At 45.2% G+C, this 20,023-nt stretch overlaps 1 protein-coding gene across 3 annotated transcripts in view; it reads right to left on the reverse strand.

Annotated features, from left to right (window-relative positions):
- Positions 1-19,713, reverse strand: part of LOC140481391 (RING finger protein 145-like) — a 51,797-nt gene extending 32,084 nt beyond the window's left edge. The window contains exons 1-4 of one of the 3 annotated variants that reach the window (XM_072577517.1): positions 18,840-19,713; positions 13,799-13,907; positions 10,025-10,116; positions 7,760-7,995 (exon numbers count right to left, since the gene is read on the reverse strand). In XM_072577517.1, coding sequence (XP_072433618.1) covers positions 7,760-7,995; positions 10,025-10,116; positions 13,799-13,907; positions 18,840-19,008 — 606 coding nt within the window. In that variant the 5' untranslated portion in view covers positions 19,009-19,713. The remainder of the gene's footprint in view (positions 1-7,759; positions 7,996-10,024; positions 10,117-13,798; positions 13,908-18,839) is intronic. The other 2 variants (XM_072577507.1, XM_072577525.1) reach the window with 2 other exon arrangements.
- Between the last annotated feature and the right edge of the window lie 310 nt (positions 19,714-20,023).

Raw genomic sequence — 20,023 nt, forward strand, 5'->3', positions numbered from 1 at the left:
TAATCAGAAAACCACAGACAGCAATAAAACCTGCACCTTTAATACCTATTCCAGCATTTGAGGAATCTTTCACAAAGGTCTTGATTGATTGCATAGGTCCTCTATCTCAAACAAAAAGTTGGAATAAGTATTTATTAACAACAATGGATGTGTCGAATAGATTTCCAGAGGCAATCCCATTACGCAACATCACAGCAAAAATGTTTGTAGAAGATTATTTAATTTTTTTCTACTAGATATGGACTACCAATAGAGATCCAGTCAGATCAAGGATCAAACTTCACATCCAAACTATTTAAGGTGGTTATGGATAACTTGGGAATAATGCAACTCAAATCGACTGCGTACCATTCCGAATCGCAGGGACTGCTAGAGAGATGGAATCAAACACGAAAGACCATGTTGAGATCTTATGGTCAGGATTATCCAGATGATTGGGTCAAGGGAGTTCTGTTTGTACATTGTGCGATCAGAGATGCACCAAATGAACCGACCAAATTCAGTCTATTTGAATTAATTTTTGGGCACGAAGTAAGAGGACCATTAAGTCAGAATTCAGGGATCACCCATTTGGGCTATGTGTCAAATTTTAGAGAATGATTAAAGGGAGCTGGAGAGTTCGCTCGACAGCATTTAAAAGTATCACAGCATACAATGAAACAGGAAGTGGACAAGAAATCACAAATTCGTAATTTTGCAATTGGGGATAAGGTATTGGTGTTACTTCCAGTAATAGGTGAGCCCTTAAAAGCAAAGTTTAGTGGACCGTATCAAATCGAGAGGAAATTGAGTGAGATAAACTACTTGATAAGGACTCCAGACAGGGAGAAATCTCAGTGTGTGTCATGTAAATATGGTCAAAAGGTATTTTAATAGGGAGGGAAAGCAAGAGGAGAATGTGGTAATGATTACAGCCCAGAAGAAAGAACCAAGTTCAGAGGATTCTGAATTGGACATTCCTCAAATCAAATTGGACAATAAGGAAGTTGTCAAAAATTGGGATAAATCATTGAGTTACCTTCCACAAGAAAATCAAAATGACCTGAAAGACTTATTACTATCACATGGAGAGATAAACTGGGAAGTACTAACCTAATTGTGCATGATGCAGATATAGGAGATGCTGTTCCGATTAAGCAACATCTTTATAGGCATAACCCTCTAAAGTTGGCACAGGTTCAGAAGGAGATAGAGCGCATGCTCCAAGATGGCATAATCGAAGTGAGTTACAGTGATTGGAGCTCACCCATAGTCATGGTGCCAAAGCCAGATGGTACCCAACGGTTATGTGTGGACTATCGCAAATCCAACACCGTTACAAAGACTGATATATATCCAATTCCATGGTTGGAGGACTGTGTTGAAAAAGTGGGACAAGCAACTTACATTTCTAAGTTGGACTTGCTCAGAGACTACTGGCAAGTACCTCTGTTAGGAACAGCAAAGGCAATCTTGGCCTTTGAAATGCCAAATGGACTATATCAGTTCAAAGTCATGCCATTTGGTATGAAAAACATCTCCAGCCATTTTTCAGAGACTGACTAATAAGGTCATTGCCAGGTTACCCAACTGTGTGGCGTATATTGATGACCTGGTGATTTTTAGTCACTTATGGAAGGAACATTTACAGCATTTATTGGTCTTGTTCGATCGACTTCGGAAAGTAGGCTTGGTGATAAAACTAGTTAAAAGTGAATTTGCCAAAGCCCAAGTCACCTTCCGGGGCCATTTTATTGGACATGGATAAATGTCCCCACAGAATGCAAAAACAAAAGTAATTAGGGAATTTCTGAATTTGCACATGATAGTGCATGTTTGCATTTGTGTAGTTAGTATAGTGTGTATGTGTGTTTAGACTACTAACCAGGTTTTTTATTGGTTTTAAAAAGGAAGCCATCTTTTGTTACTGATGGGTTTTTTTAAGGGGGGGGAGTTGTCACAAAGCTGGTCCCTATTTTATAAAAGCTGTTCCTTTTGTCAAGGTCCTTGACTATTTTTTTCAGCGGGGTTGTAAACAGGCCAGGCTCCAATTGGACTATTTTGGTACAGAGATTAGAGGGTATTGAGAGGCCTTTTTGTTTATATTTACAGAGGAACCTCGATCCGAATACCAAGTATCCAAAAATCAGATTATCTGAAGGAGATCTCGAGGTGCCGATGGAAACATTACATCAAAGACTTGTTTCCAGCAGTGATGTTTACAGTGATTAAACAGGCACCATCGCCAAATGATTGACCTCCCGCCCTCTCTCTCGCTCCCCATACTCTTCCTGGAAAGCCCCCCCTTCCCCAAATAATCTCTCCTACAGTGTCCTGTACAGGACAATTGTGGAACCTATCAAAAAGTTGCAGTAAAACGTTGTGTGTGTGGCTGTGGTTGTGGCTCTGTGCATGCGCGCTATTTGGAGACTTACCCCACAAAGGCAACAGCAGTCTTGTTGTTGGTTCAGTCCGGCTGCCCCGGAGAGGGGGCAGAGGTGGACGGGGTTGGAGTCAGGAGGCGGTGTTGGACGGGGTTGGGGTCGCGGTTGGGGAGATCACGTTGGGGGCAGGGGCTCACGTACGGTGTGCTGCTGCAGTCTCCTGAACAGGGAGCAGACTTTAAAAGCTCCGAGCCCCAGAGGAAAAGCATTTAATCGATTAACCGAATAATCGATTATCCAAACAAAACAGTGCCCGCCCATCTTGTTCGGATAATCCAGGTTCCCCTGCAAACAGATGAGACTTCAGGCCAAAGTGGTCATGTTTTAGAAGTGGAGATTAGAGTGGTGCTGGAAAAGCACAGGAGGTCAGGCTGCATCTGAGGAGCAGGAAAATCGGCATTTCACGCAGATGTTGAAGGGCTCCTGCCGAAACGTCGATTTTCCTGTTCCTCGGATGCTGCCTGACCTGCTGTGCTTTTCAAGCACCACTCTAATCTTGACTATGATCTCCAGCATCTGCAGTCCTCACTTTTGCCAATGTTTTAGATGTGACCCGTATAATGGTCAACTCTCCCTCAGTCAAGTGGACTGTGTGAACAGGCTCTCTCTTTCTGTCCTTCTAACTTCAACCTGTAAGTATCGGTTCCATTTTTTAAAAAACGGTGTTTTCAGGGGGTTTGCTTATTGGGACTGTTGTATATAGTCAGAACAGCATCATCAAGTCTTGTTTGTAGGCTGAGTTCTGTAGGGGCTCTTTATTCTGTTCCTTGTAACACGGTGGCACAGTGGTTAGCACTGCTGCCTCACAGCGCCAGAGACCTGGGTTCAATTCCCGCCTCAGGCAACTGACTGTGTGGAGTTTGCACATTCTCCCCGTGTCTGCGTGGGTTTCCTCCGGGTGCTCCGGTTTCCTCCCACAGTCACAAAGATGTGCAGGTCAGGTGAATTGGCTATGCTAAATTGCCCGTAGTGATAGGTAAGGGGTAGATGTAGGGGTATGGGTGGGTTACGCTTCGGCGGGGCGGTGTGGACTTGTTGGGCCGAAGGGCCTGTTTCCACACTGTAAGTAATCTAATCTAATCTAATCTAATCTTGTGTTTCATTGTGTAATTTCGTGAATCAAATTTTGTGTTTTAAAACCTGGTAGGCAACCTCGTTAACTTACTCCAGGTAATTTTCACTGTACACTTACCGAAACAAATTGTAAAGTTACAGTCTGGGCAGCCTGCTTAAGAGTGGTCTTGCCTAGTCCATAACAGTCACCTTCATCCCTTTCACTGACCAGTGACCGAGAAAAGGGTGATTCTAACTGCAGCAATCTCACCTACCCTAAGTTAACAGAAGTGCCCTTCAGACACAATAGGGCCTACAGTATTACATACACAACAACTGGTATATATGTAGGTGTATACATAAAACAATAGTACAGGTAGTGACCATTCAGCCCAAACAATCTATACTGGTGCTTATGTTCCACACAACTCTCCTCCACTTCCTTCTGCCTCATCTCAGCCCCTTCAACAGACCCTTTCCTCTCGTGCACATATTTAAGCTTTCCTTTCAATACATCTATAAAATACTTGCTTCGACATTTTCCTGTGACAGCAAGTCTCACATTCTCACCACTGAGTAAAGATATTCCTGCTCTGCCTTTATTAGTGACTAACTTGCACATACAGACCCTTACACTTTGGATTCTCACACTCGTGGGAAGTGGACCTCGGTGTGGAAGGGAATTGGATCATCATCTGGCAAAGGAACAATCGGCTGAGCTACTTAGGTAAGGCATGGAAGTGGCATTGAGTGATTCAGAAAGCCACCCCAGAAACGTTGGGATGAATGGCCATCTTTTATGCTACAATGGGTCATGCCCAAAACTGCTATCAATTGACCTCTCAGTTTCCATTTTGTTTTTGGAACAAAACTCCCCACCCTACTCAATCTTTCCCAATAGCAATTTTCTCTCTTAGAAATACTCAGTGCACTTTCTCCATGGCTTCTATATCTGTCTCAGACTATGGAGACCAGGACCGTTCAGAGTACTTATACTGTAATCAGAAAACCATCCAATGTAAGTTTGACTCAACCTGACCTTTTGGTTAATGATAATCCCTCTTAAATACATCACTTTTGCAGCAGCACAATTTTGGAAAGGGGGGAAAAAAGGATATCATTACAGACTAAATGCTCCATTCAGTTATCACTGGCATGTGACTTGTAACCGGCCAACAAGAGTGACTTCAGAAGGAAACACAAGCAGAAATGGAAATACAAGATACAGTTCACACAGACAAGCCATTGACAAGCTTCAAACAGGCCCCATCCCTCCCATTAACATCTGGCTCTTTCAGACAAGACATGCCCAACAAACAAAAGGATACGAGTAAGGGAGGCATCATAAGTCGTGGGATTTAAATTTGATTCATTATTTAAAATCTAGAATTCAAAACCAATCTACCAATTGCTATAAAACTGAGAGTGAACAATGGGGTGTAGTGGAACTATCACTGGCTTGTCAATCCAGAAACCCAGGCTCAAATTCCACCGTGCCAGATGGTGGAATTTGCATTCAATGGAAATTAGAACTGATTAACTGGTATATATGTAGGTGTATATATAAAACAATAGTACAGGTAGTGACCATTCAGCCCAAACAATCTATACTGGTGCTTATGTTCCACACAACTCTCCTCCACTTCCTCATGGCATTGCAGATTAGCAGAAAGTGAGGACTGCAGATGCTGGAGATCAGAGTCAAAGAGTGATGAAGGGCTTATGCCCAAAATGTCAATTCTCCTGCTGTACTTTTCCAGCGCCACACTCCAACTATTCTATGCTCACTTTGAGTAGAATTTCAGCAGAGAGGTAACACCTATTCCTACAAGTCCTATCCCAACAGTCACTGCATCAGAGGTCAGATCAGTTGTCCTTCGTGTGAATCCAAGGAAAGTGATGGGACAAGACGGAGTACTAAGCCATGCACGCAGAGCATGCGCAAATCAACTGGCAGAGGTCTTCTCTGACATTTGCAATCTCTCCTTGCATCAGGTCACTGTCCCTGCCTGTTTCAAGAGGCCAACATCATCCCTGTGCCTAAGAAGGCTCATGCCGCATGTCTCAATGACTACCGCCCTGTGGCCCTAACTTCGATGGTAATGAAGTGCTTTGAAAGGCTGGTCATGGCATTAATCAACACCAGCTTCCCCACTACTCTTGACCCACTCCAATTTGACCTTAAGGCCAACATATCCATGTCAGATGTCATATCACTTGCCCTTCCCTCAGCCCTCGAACACCTTGACACCAAGAACAGCTACATATGAATCCTACTCAGTGACTACAGTTCAACCTTCAACACTATTATACCCTTGAGACTGATTACTAAACTTAGTGATCTCAGACTAAGTCCCACTCTCTGCAACTGGATCCTCAGTTTCCTGACCCACAGGCAGCAAACAGTGAAAATTGGGGACAATATTCCATCCTCACTAACACTCAACACTGGAGCCCCCCCCCCCAGGGGTGCACACTCAGCCCCCTACTGTACTCACTGTAAACCCATGACTGTATTGCCAAATACCAGACTAATGCCATTTACAAGATCACTGATGACACCACCATAGTCGGTCGAATCTCAGATGGCGATGAAACAGACTACAGACAGGAGGTGGAAGATCTGGGAAAATAGTGCACTGAGAACAACCTAGCTCTCAATGCTGGCAAAACCAAGGAACACATTATTGACTTTCGGCAGGATGTTACTCATGCACCCGCCACCCCACCCCACTCAAGCTCCTGGGAGTGGTCATCCACAACAAGCTTTCTTGGACTTTTCATGTGGACACACACTGGTTACAAAGGCCCAACAATGTGTTTCTTCCTCAGGAAGCTGAGGAAATGTGGCATGACGGCAAATACCCTTGCCAATTTTTATAGGTGCACCATCGAGAGCATTCTGTCTGGATGTATCACTACCTGGTATGGCAACTGTACCATTCACGATCGGAGACAGTTACAGAGAGTGGTGAACTCGGCCCAGACAATCACAAAGGCCAACCTCCCATCTACAGAATCTATCTACCAGGCCCACTGTCAAGGAAAGGCCGCCAGCGTTCTCAAAGATCCATACCAGCCTGGCAATGTTTTTCTACATTCTACTGCCTCTACCATCAAAGAGGAGTTACAGAAGCTTGAACACACACACACACACACACACACACACACACACACACACACACACACACAAGACGGTTTCAAAACAGTTTCTACCCTACTGTTGTTAGAATACTGAATGGACTCACAAACTATTAACATTCACCTGTACCTGTGTTTTTGTTTTTGCCGCTGTTTACCTATTATTTACTATCTATGCTACTTAACTCTGTGATCTGCCTGCATTGCTGGCAAGACAAAGCTTTTCACTGTGCCTCGATACACCTGACAATAAATTCAATTCATTGCGGATGGTCAGGAAAAAAACATCTAGTTCAATAATGTCCGTTAATGGAGGAAATCTTACCTGGTCTGGCCTACATGTGACCGCAGACCCACAACAAAATGGTTGACTCAACTATCTTCTGGACAATTAGGAATGGACAATAAATGCTAGCTGAGTTAGCGTCACCCACACATCAAGAATGAATTTAAAACAAACACCATCGGGTTCACCAATCTCCTTTAGCAGGAAAATCTGCCATCCTTACCCAGTCTAGCCTAGATATGACTCCAGATTCTCAAGGTTATGCTGGACTCAGAACTGCCCCCTGAAATAGACTAGCAAGTCTAGTAGTTCACAGGTGATGAGAGATGGGCAACAAATCATAATTTTTGTTTTAAAAAGTCAGCCCTCAATCCTGTTCCAACATTCAACTCAGCTGCTCGATCCATAACATGTTCTTATTCAACTTAATTCTGTAATACCCCTATCTAGAAAAACAACTCTCAATCGCAGTTGTGATATTCTTAGTTCATTCCTCCCCACTCCCGCTCCCTTTGGCCTCAAGTTTTTTTTAAAACAACTTGATTCTTTGAGCTCTGGAATTATTTTCCACGATCTCCCAGCTTCTCCTCATCCTTTAAGTCTACTCTCTGTGTCTAAGCTTTTGGTCATCGGCCTGGTATGTTTGTGTCAATGCTTGTCCGATAAAGGAAGTACTTTGGGATGTTTTGCCACAGTCAGGGTGCTGTACTCTGCCACTGATGATGAGAATCCTGAATTTCCAGCACCACTGTATCAACCTCAATGTTTGTGCCACCCCTTACTGTGGCACTCCCCCACCAGAAAACATGGCGCTGCAATCTAGCTTTAACTTGAACGATGTTTGGAACAGTTCTACCTGCACAATCTCTCGGTAGGCGGACTTGGCCAGGTTGTAGGGCACAAACATGTTGCACAACAGGAAGTAGAGCACCTCAAGGCTGGTGAAGATGATGGCCAATTTGTTGAGGATGAGGAGGGCAGTGAGGGGCACCAAAAAGAGCCTGGCGAGCAAAGGGACCAGGTGAGCGGAGAACAACCAAAATGGCTTGGGCCTCATGAAGAAAGAGCTGAGAGACAAGACCAGGAGTTGAGCTGCGGGAAATGGAAAACATTCAAAGTTTAGCATGAGGAACATTTCTGACCCAAAAGAAAAACCTCCACACATAAATGGCTTTCTCAATACACAAAAAATATCTTGGTATTCCAACCCTTCCACAGCCTGCCCTTTCCTATCTCTACAGCCTCCTCCGTTACCCTCAGATTTCTACAGTGCTTTCCTACATCCATAATTTCCCAACCAGGCCAGTGATGACTCTGCCTTTAATTGTTGAGGGCCCACATTTGGTAACTCCCTCCCTAAAATGCTCCATCGCTCTACTTTGCTTCTTGCCTTGGAGTGGTTCCTTAAAATTGCCTCCTTGACCAAACATCTGGCCGAATGTCCCCATATGAGGCTATTTGACAAATTTTGTTTGATGGTCATCACGAGCTCTGGAGTGTTAGAGATTCTACATAATTGCAAGTTGTCACTGGTCTACTGTTCTGAAGAAAAGTCTATGTTGCAGCTGTACAGGACACTGGTTAGGCCATTTTTGAAGTACTGAACACAATTCTGGTCGCCCTGCTAGCGGAAGGATGTTGTGTACCTTGAAAGGGTTCAGAAAAGATTTGCAAGGATGTTGCCAGGGTTGGAGGGTTTGAACTATAGGGAGTGGCCAAATAGGCTGGGGCTGTTTTCACTGGAGTGTCAAAGACTGAGGGATGATTTTGTCAATGTTTATAAAATCATGAGGGGCATGGACAGGGTAAAGTCAAGGTCTTTTTCCCCAGGGCAAGGGAGTCGAAAAGAAAAGGACATAGATTTAAGGCGAGAGGGGAAAGATTTAAAAGAGGCCACCTTTTCACGCAGAGGGTGGTGCATGTATGCAATGAACTGCCAGAGAATATCATGGAGGCTGGTACAATTACAATATTTAAAAGGCATCTGGATGGGTATAAGTAGAGGAAGGTTTTAAAGATATGTATGATAAATGCTAGCGAATGGGATTAGATTAGTTTAGAATATCTGGTCAGCATTAACAAATTGGACCTAGGGTTCTATTTCCTAACTGTACAACTCTGTCTCGAAACGTTCATTCTGTTTCATCTCTAGATCTGCTGAGTTTTTGCCAGCAATTTCTGTTTTGTTTCAGATGTTCAGCAACCACAGACCTTTCTTTTATTTTTTCTGCACTCAAGGCTATTGTGGTAGGCCAACACTGGAAATATTCCTCTTTTTAATGTTGTGCCCCAAATGAACAAATGGGCTTCACCGGGAGTGTTGTCTAACACAAATTTGACACTAAGCCTTGTAAGATGACATTAGAGTAGCGTACTAAACCCTGGGTCAAAGAGATAGGTTTTAAGAAGTGTCCAAGTCAGAGAGCGAGAGGGAGACGTGAATGTCTGTCAATTCATGCCCAGGACTTGGGTGTCACTGGCGAGGTCACCATATATTACCCAATCCTAAGTGTCCTGGAATTCCATAGCCTTGCTCAGCCATTTCACAGGGAAGTTATAAGTCTGCAGCCAGACGAGATAAGGGTGGCAGATTTCCTTCCCTGAAGGCCATTCGGGTTTCATGCTTAACATTAGGCTGGGTTAGCAATGTCTGAGAGGGAGGATTTCCAGAACCCAAGATCCAAAACGACTGATGACATGGACACCCATCAAGGAATGATGATCCGGGATGTGAAAGAGGGCATGATTATGAGACAATGGAGGGCTACAAGCCTGGGTTCGTTTCCTGGGACTAACAGCCCTCCCTTGTTTCTAATAAAGCAAAGAAAACAACAACAGACATCAAAACAGATCAGTATTTAAAGAAAAAAAACAGAGATTATGAATGTTACTGAGGAGCTCAGGATGGTTTGGGGTCAACACTGGGAATCTAGCATTTGGGATTTGGCTTTCAGGAAGCACAGCTTCATGGAAAACCTTTGGAAAATGCCAGCCCTCGCATGAGGGGTGAAATGGCCTCCAACTGTGCCAATGGTTCCTTGCGTAACTACAGACACACATTCCAATTTCTCAAAGAGATGTGGCCTCTTCGCTTAGTGATAGAGGATACCTTCTTCCTTACCTGTTAGAGCACTTACAAAACGCTGAAGTGCCACTAAGTCAAAATACACTGCTCCGTCGTACCCAGATTCAAGTTCTTTGAGAATGTAGCTCCTTTGAAGGAAAGAAAACACCAGAGAATTAAAAAACCACAGTTTCCCAGGAATCCATTTAACTGCCTGAATGCCATTTTGTTTTCTTTATTCATTCATTCATATGATGTGGGTGCCACAGATTAGGCAGGGTTGGATTTGTCCTGCTTTTCATGTACATGACACACCTGGGCAATCTTTCACATTGTCAGATAGACAAGTGTTCTAGTTGTTCTGGAACAGCTTGGTTAGTGGAGCGGCAAGTGCTGGAGCACAAGTTTGATGTTGTATTATTGGAATGTCATCGGGGTCCAGAACATCTGTAGCATCCAGCACTCCCCAGACAGCAAGGAAACTCCAAAAACCCTCAATGACTTGGCACTGTCTGGACAATGCAACTCACTTGTGTACCACGTCATCCATCACTTTCAGTCATCCTGACTTGGAAACATATCGCCACTCCTTCAGTGTCGTCGAGTCAAAATCCTGGAACTCACTCCCTAAGGGCATTGGCGGGTCAACCCACAGTGCGTGGACTGTAGTGGTTCAAGAAGGCAGCTCACTACCACCAGGGCAATTAATTGATATATAAAAAAATGACAGGCCTTGATAGTGATAGTCACATTCCAGGAATGAAAAAAATAAAATTAATCTGACTCCCAAAATGCCAATTTTGATGCAATTTGCTGCACTGCTTCCAAATAAATATCAGATAGAAATCAGCATACAATACCATGTTATTTGGGCCAATAGTCCATGTCACATTGTAGTTTTCCGAAAGCACTTCATTTTCCTAATTCTTTTTCACTCAAGTACCTATTGACCTTCCTCTTAATTGAATCTATACCATTCTATACTATTGGGAGATATGTCCTAATGCTCATCCGAATTTCTGTGGTTTTGGGGTTCAAATGGCAGCTGGTGAGATTTAAGTTCTATAAAAACATGGAATCAAAAACAAATCTAATGGTGAACATGTTGGGCGTCTTGAAAGGCATTAAAGGTAAACAGGAGAAAGTGAGGACTGCAGATGCTGGAGATCAGAGCTGAAAATGTGTTGCTGGAAAAGCGCAGCAGGTCAGGCAGCATCCAAGGAACAGGAGAATCAACGTTTCGGGCTGAAGAAGGGCTTATGCCCGAAACGTCGATTCTCCTGTTCCTTGGATGCTGCCTGACCTGCTGCATTTTTCCAGCAACACATTTTCAGCATTAAAGGTAGACAGGTTGCCAGGACCTGATGGGATCGACCCCAGAATACAGAGGAAGGCAAAGGAGCAAATTGTTGGGCTCACGTATGAAACCCTTGTGTCCCTGTTAGTCACAGGAGAGCACTCAGAGCACTAGAGAAGAACCAACATTGTTCCTTTGTTTAAGGACAACAGGAATAACCCAGGAAATTACAGGCCAGCAAGCCTAACAACAGTGGTAGGGAAATTATTGGAGAAGATTCTTAGGGACAGGGTAAACTCACATTTGGAAAAATATGGAGAATTAGCAATGGACAGCATGGCTTTGTGCAGACAGAGGTCACATCTCACAAACGTGATCAAATTTCTTTCAGCAAACGACAAAGATGATTGATGAGGGCTGATCAGTGGATGGTGTCCACTTGGACTTTAGCAAAGGCCAGCAGATACATGAGATGAAGTCACATCTGTGGGGAGCTGGAAAGACTGGCTTGATCTTAGAAGACAGACCGTAAAGGTAGAGGAGTGTTTTCCTGACTGGAGCTCTGTGACCACTGGCGGTCTGCAGGATCAGTGCTGGGACCCCTGTTGTTTATAATAGTTTTTTTTTACACAGTGGGTGGTAGGTGCTGCTAATGCCCTGCCAGAGGATGTGGTAGAAGCTGATACAGCTTAAATAGCAACATTTAAGCAGCAGATACATGAACAGGCAGGAAATAGAGGGAAATGGACCATGTAAAGGTTTTCAGCTGAGAAAGGTATCATGTATCAGTGTTGCCTTGGTGGGTCAAAGGGTCTGTTCCTGTGCTGTACTGTTTTTTGTTCACTTCTGATTATCATTTTTTAAAAAAGCATCCAGTTCACTTCCTTCTGCTGTTTTTACCTGGTCTGACCTCCATGTGACTCCAGATCCATAGACGGATACTATACTACCCTCTGAAATGGACTAACGTGTCACTCATTTCCAGGGTAAGTTAGGGATCAGCATCAAATGCTGGTCTTGTCATTGACAATTATGAAGTGGGCAGAGTGCACCGGTGGAAAAAACACAGATCAGGCGGCATCTGAGGAGGAGGGTCTGATGAAGGGCCCTGCCGAAACATCGATGCTCTTGCGCCTCAGGTACTGCTGTACTTTTCCAGCACCAATCCTCCAGCATCTGCAATCCTCACCATCTCCACGATTATGAAGTAAAATTGTCTCAAGCACTGTCTGTGATTGGTCAGTGATGGAACATCCGGCAGATATTGATCTGCACACTAGACGGGATGAAGTCGGGTATGTCAAGACGGTGTAGATCGGGGGCAACTGCACCCATTCACAGAAGGGTCATGAAACAGTGGGAACTGAGTCAAGGTGATTGTCAAAGGTAACATGAGGATAACCCTTTTTTTTTAATAAAAAGCTGAAAAATTGTGTAGAACACCAACTGCACTCCTGGAGTGTGCATGGTGGATGCAGATTCAATAGTGACTTTTAAAATGGAATCAAATCATTACATCAAGGGAACAACCTGCAAGGTTACAGGGAAAGGGTTCACAAATGGGACAAGCTGAGCTCCTCTTACAGAGCCAGTATCAACACAGCAAGCTGAATGGCCTCTTATTGCATTGTGATCACTTCGATGAGAGGAGACTGATGTGGAGTGTAAACGCTCTAATAGATTTTTCTTTTCTTTATCCTATCAAAGGACATGGGTGCCTCTGGCTTTGCGAGGATTGGTTGGCCATCCCCAATTTCTCCAGAAGGGGGCCATGAGCTGCCATCTTGAAGCGCTGCAGTCCCTTCGGCATGGGTAAATCCACAATGCCATCAGCGTTTAAGACCCCAGCAAGATGAAGGAACAATGGTATCATTCCTAGTCAGGGTGGTGTGAGGCTTGGAAGGAATCTTGTAAGTCACGATGCTCCAATATATCTGCTGCCCTTGTCATTCTTGGGCTTGGGAAGGACCATTGGTGATGCATGCAAACACCTTCCAGACGGTATATACTGCCACCTGTGTGCCTGTGGTGACAGGGGTGAATGCTGAAGGTGGGAGACAGGTTGCCAATTAAGTGATTGAATCAGTTGGGCAAATGACCAGTTACTTTGCAGCACACGTTACCTAATTTGAAATGGTGAAAAGCACCACAGTAATATTTCTGCCTTCATTTCAAACTCTGCTGGATGAGAAATGAACCTGCAGTAGCAAAGCTCAAGGTTCACATTTAATTTCGGACAAAACACAAGAAAATATGATTATACAATGACTCTTCACTGTAAATTGGTGCACATAACAACAATAAATCAATCAATATTGCAAAATGGTGCCAAGCACTCAAGGTAGCAGGATGCACTTGGGGCTAAATTCCACAGACGCCAATTCTACTGTGAGAGCCCCACCCCAGCTGTTCAAATTCATGCTCCCCATTTTATCCACCTGCTGAGGTTAAATTTCACTGAGCTCCTCGGCTGAAACAAGAGGCAAGGAATAGAAGTGCAGGCAGAGCTGACCCACAAACCTGTCGACACTCACCTGCAGGTCTGATGTCCCAAGTACAGCAACGAGGCAGTCAGTAAATACAGGTACACCTTCACCAAATGCTGGAGGGGCAACACAAGCACAAACACACTGAGAAGATGACCTGTGAAGCAGAAGTGGAGCAGAGCTCAGTACAAATGGAGGCGCGGTGCATTTGTTGCCTTTAACACAAGAGGAAAATGAGGGTGTTCAAAAAAAAACTCAACTGACAGCTCAGTCCGTGCGTACTCTGGCTTGGAGGTACAAAGTTAGAATCCCTGTAATGACTTGAAATTTCTGCCCTTAGACCCATGCAGCCTTCCCTGCTCTTTACTGGAGCAACCCAAAATGAATCCTACTGTCCTCAGCTCATAGATGTGTATCTCATGATTACCTGAAGTTGCAAAGATTTCTGCTGTAACCATTCCCTACGTCCAATCCTTGCTTCTCTTGGAAAATCCCTTGGGATCAAAAATGACCTTCCTCCACTCCAAACTTGTGGATCCAGAGGTGACGAGTCTCATAAACCCCTGGGTGGATGGTGTGCTCGGATTTTCACTCACTCCTTCTGTTGTCTAAGCTTGGCCTCCATCTGGGCTTAGGAGAAAGTGAGGTCTGCAGATAGTGGATGTCAGAGTCAAGAGTGCATTGCTTGGAAAGTACAGCAGGTCAGGCAGCATCCGGGGAGCAGGAGAATTGATGAAGGGCTTATGCCTGAAACGTCGATTCTCCTGCTCCTTGGATGCTGCCTGACCTGCTATACTTTCCCAGCACCAAACTCTCGACTCCACCTGGGCCTGTTGGAGACTCTCAGAATGACCGACACCTTTTTCGGGGTGGGTTGGGGGGTGGGGGGGAGGGGGGAAAGAGAGCTGCTTCTTTGGTTCAGGCAGATTCGAGCTAGAGATTCCCATGAATGAATGGGGAATTTGCAATGATCTTTCAGGGAGGCTTTGAGGACAACCTCGATCCTTATTTCCTCTCCCCTCCTGGTAACCTGTTGCCGTGATGAAGCTCCTGATGAACAGTTCATTTCTGGAGTCTTGTGTCAAAGACGTGGACAGCACGAGCTGCCCAAATGCAGCCGACTGACCACATCCAGTGCCTCAATGCTGGGCATATTGGCCAGAGAGGGGACACTGATAACCTGCCAGTGGATTTGCAGGTTTTGGCAGATGCATTGCTGGTGATACTTCTGCCGCACATGGTCCACGTCTCTGGGGCATACCAGAGAGCTGGGAACACTGCAGTTCTGTTGTCCACAGCCATGGTGGCCGATTTAAAATCTTTGTCAGCAAAACACGTATGTTCCTCGGATGGCCAAAGGCTGTAAGGGCACACTGAAGATGATGGTGCATTTTGCCATTGACGCCTGCCTTCCCTGAAAGGACACTCGCAAGGTATGGGAATTGTCCAGCAGCTCACTGTGGATCTTGATAGGTGGTGGAACAGGGGCTGGCGAGTAGAGGACCATTGTCTTCTGGCCCATTCTCTCTGTACGAACACATCAACAACAGAGCTTGGACACACACACACACACACACACACACACACACACACACACACACACACACACACACACACACACACACCCTCTCCCATGAGGCAGAATTTCCACAGGCAACCATGTTTCAGGAGAACACTCCATAATCCTTAGTTTGAAAGGGTCAAAGGTCTGTGCGAGGTCAAAGGGGACTGCTGCTGCTGGTGCTTCACACTGGTCTTGGACCAGGCTTGCCGTGAAAATAAAGTCCACTGTGCCTCTTGATTGACAAAATCCTCTTAGAAGAAGAAGATGGGGAAGATGAAAAGAAACGAGGAGAGGCAATGGACTAGTGATTTTGTTTGCATATTGCAGCTTGACAAGAAAGGTTGGGGGTATCTTGGTTCTGGACTTCAGCGACACAGGTTTTATCATCGCCCTCTTGCCCTGGAGAAGAGCTTCATGGATATGCGGAGGGGTGTTGCAGTGAGAAAGATAGAGGAGGAATACAAAACAGAAATTGCTGGAAAAACTCAGCAGGTCTGGCAGCAGTCTGTGGAGAGAAAGCAAACAGAAAACAGTTTAGGTGCAATGACCCAGCCTGTCGGACTCCAATTCGCACAAGTATTGGGATGGTGTTGAATTTTTAGAAGGATTACGTCTTAGATGCTTTCATGCGGCTGGTGGGGAATGTGTGTTCTTATTCATTATCGCTGGCCAGACCAGCATCTATTGCCCAGACAGCAGTTAAGAGTTGACCACATTGCTATTGCTCTGGAGCCACATGTAGGCCAGACCATGGGAGGGTCACAGTTTTCTTTAGTGGACTAACGATTAGGTATTAGTGAATCAAAAGTCATAGAGATACACAGTGCGGAAACAGATCCTTCAGTCCAACTCATCCATGCTGACCAGATAGCCGAAATTAAACTAGTCCCATTTGCCAGCACTTGACTCATATCCCTCTAAACCCTTCCTATTCATATATCCAACTAGATGCCTTTAAATGTTGTAATTGTTCCAGCCTCCACCACTTCCTCTGGCAGCTCATTCCATACACATATCACCCTCTGGGTGGAAAAGTTGCCTGTCAGGTACTTTTTAAATCTTTCCCCTCTCACTGTAAACCTATGCTCTCTAGTTTGGACTCCCCACCCCAGGGATAAGACCTCGGCTATTCACCCTACACATGCCCCTCATGATGTGGACTTCCTCTGCACCCCCTCCAGTGCAATCACATCCATCCTATAGTGCAGTGACTAGAACTGCACACAGTACTCCAGCTGTGGCCCAACCAAAATACTGTACAGCTCCAACGTAACTTTCCTGCTGTTATAAACTCTGCCATGACTGCGTCCCATGCGCTCCTTAACCAGGTTATTAACTTGTCCTGCCACCTTCAGCAATCTATGGACAAACTCCCTCCAGATTCCTCAGAGCTTCCTAGTGTCCTGCCATTCACAGTGTATTCCTTTGTCGTGTTACTTCTTCCAAAATGTGTCACTTTATGCTTTCGGGGTCAAATCTAGCCTGTGTGAAGATGACTTCCTTTTTTCAGATTTTCTCCATTAGTTTCTCTACCACCGATGCGAGATTCACCAGTCTGTAATTCTGTTTTATCCCAACTACAAATCTTTAAATCTTGAAATCTGCCATCCTCACCCAGTCAGGCCTACATGTGACTCCAGAACCTCAGCAACACAGTTTACTCTGAAATGGTCTAGTTCAAGGGCACCTAAGAACAGAAAAGGCTTGCCCAAGGGACACTCACGTCACATACAGGAATAAAGAAGAATGAGCTCTTAGTGTAGGGAGTAACATATTGGCCAAGATTATTGATTAACTAACAGGAAACAGTCAGTTGGGATAAATGGGTCTTTTACAGGCCAGCAAGCTGTATCCAGGGGATAGTCATAGAGACCAGCAATAGGACCTCAACAATTTACAATCCACATCAACAATTTGGCTGATGACACCGAACACACGGTCGTCAAATTTACCCATGACAGCAAGATCGACAATAAAGTTACAAAGTGGACATAAGGAGTCTGCAAAAAGATGTAGATACATTAAGTTAGTGGGCAAATGTTTGGATTTTCTTTCAAGCCAGCATTATTGTCTGTTCTTAATTGATGCCGACTGCCGAAGCCTTTTCGCTTTTGGCACATCCACAATGCTGGTGGAGAGGGAATTCCAGGATTTCGACCTTTGAACAGTGATGGTAACAAGTCAGGATGGTAAGTGGCTTGAAGGGGAACTTGCAGATGGTGCTGTTCCCATCTATGTGCTGCCCTTGTCCTTCGGGACAGAAATGGTCGTGGGTGGGCTGTCTGAGGATCTTTAGTGAATTTCTGCAATACATCTTGTAAATAATACATCCTGCTGCTACTGAGTGTCGGTGGTGGAAGGAGTGGGTGCTTGTGCCAACCAAGTGGGTGGCTTTGTGCTGGATGATGTCAAGCTTCGAGTGTTATTGGAGCTGCACTCATTCAGGCAAATAGGGAGTATTCCATCACAATCCTGACTTGTGCCTTGTAGATAGTGGACAGGCTTTGCAGAGTCAGGAGGTGAATCACCTGTTGCTATATTACTGACCTCTGATCTGCTCTTGTAGGCACTGTGTTTATGTGACGAGTCCAGTCCAGGTTCTTGTCAATGGTAACTTCAAGAATGTTGACAATGGGGGACTCAGTAACACCATTTAATGTCAAGGGACAGTGGTTAGACAGTCTCTTATTGGCAGTGGTCATTGACTGGCTTTTGTCTTGTGTGAATTTTTCTTTCCACCAGTCAGCCCAACTCTGGATGTTGTTCAGAGCTTGTTGCTTATGAACACAAACTGCTTCAACATCAGAGTCGTCGCAAATGGTGTTGAACGTTGTGTAATCGTTAGCGAACATCCCCCCTTCTGACTTCATAATGGAGGCTGGTCAATGTTGAAGCAGCTGAAGATGTTTGGGCCAAGGACATTATATAAGAACTCTTTGTGCTTGGACTGATGGGGTGGGGCCTGGATGGAGCACGACTGTGGGCGAGAAAACAGAGGGGTTGATACTGGTGGGAGATAGTGAGTGATTGAGCAACAGAGGGTGTCCAGCCAGTGATGGTGTCCCTACATCTAGACCGGAAAGCTTGGATTCAAGTCCCACCTGGTCCAGAGACGCGTAATAACATTTTGAACAGGATGATCAGAAAATATCCATCTGGAATTGTGGGGGCTGTAGTGGTGCAGTGGTACTGCCGATACCTCTGGACCAGGAGGACCAGGCTCAAGACCCATCTGCTCCAAAGATACCTGTGAACAGGTTGCTGTCCTACCTCCTGGCTGAAAGTATAGGTGACTCCAGTCCCAGATCCTACATGATCAAATCTTAAGCTAAACAGGTCCCTCAGTTTTATCAATACTTTCCAAACAGACTTGCAACAGTTCAGGAACACTACTTGTACAGCAACCTGTGTGAAAATGAGTGCCAGGCTTAACAGTAATGTCCAGATCAGTGATGATACCCACTCTAAATCTCAATAATTGAAAATTATACTTTGCAAGACAGGACAGATTGTAGAAAGCCTTACCCAAATAGTATGCATTCCACAAAACATACTTATATTTGATGTGCATTTCCTCATTCCTGGCTCGGATCTGTTCAGCAAAGTGACCAACGTCCCATTTGTAAAGCAGGTCCAGCAGCATGACACTGGGCACCCGCAGAGCCACATTCGCCAAGGTTTCTACAAAAGGCATCTTGGCCAATTTACCATAACCTGTTACTTGATTACTGGGCTAGCACGGGTGGCTATCACACTGGGAGGTTTTGTGAGCACTGAGCAGGCAACTCAAAGCCTGTAATCCCCAGTGCTGTCTGTACCAGCAGATAATGTGTACTCACCGGCCACACCACCCACCTTGCCACCTCTGCCCTGTAAATGCCTGACACTCTGCCTAGTTTTGTTCTGAAAAAATCCCACATTCATAACACAGTCTTGTTTTGCATTCTCTCTCTCTCTCTCTCTCTCTCTCCTCAATCAGTTCCCACTGTCTCTCTCTTTCTCTCTGTCCTCAATCAGTTCCCACTGTCTCTCTCTCTCTCTCTGTCCTCAATCAGTTCCCACTGTCTGTCTCTGTCCTCAATCAGTTCCCACTGTCTCTCTCTCTCTCTCTCTCTCTCTGTCCTCAATCAGTTCCCACTGTCTCTCTCTCTCTCTCTCTCTCTCTGTCCTCAATCAGTTCCCACTGTCTCTCTCTCTCTCTCTCTCTCTCTCTCTCTGTCCTCAATCAGTTCCCACTCTCTCTCTCTCTTCTCATCCCCTTCACTCACTCACTCTCTCTCCCTTCACTCACACTCCCTCACCTCACTCCTCGTTCCCTCTTTTTTTTTCCTCTTTCTCTTTCTTTTTCTTTCTCTTTCTTTCTTTCTTTCTTTCTTTCTCTCTCTCTCTGCACTTTCTTTGCTTCTGTTGTCTCACTCACTCACTCACTCTCCCAGGCCGCTCACTTCCTCCATTTTTCCCTGAACTCTATCCAGGAAGTGCCCGCCTGACCCCGCCCTTGGCCACTGCTGATTGGCTGCTGCCGCCTCGAGACGGCCGTAGGGATCCAAGGGGGAAGGCACTTTGGGCTGAGGGGCGGGGCCAGTGTGGTGGGGCGGGGCGGGGCGGGGCCAGTGTGGTGGGGCGGGGCTTGGGCTAAGGGGTGGAGTTTAGTTAAAAACCACACAACCCCAGGTTATAGTCCAACAGGTTTATTTGGAAGCACTAGC

Source organism: Chiloscyllium punctatum, chromosome 1 (genome assembly GCF_047496795.1).
Source record: "Chiloscyllium punctatum isolate Juve2018m chromosome 1, sChiPun1.3, whole genome shotgun sequence".
Lineage (NCBI taxonomy): Eukaryota > Metazoa > Chordata > Chondrichthyes > Orectolobiformes > Hemiscylliidae > Chiloscyllium > Chiloscyllium punctatum.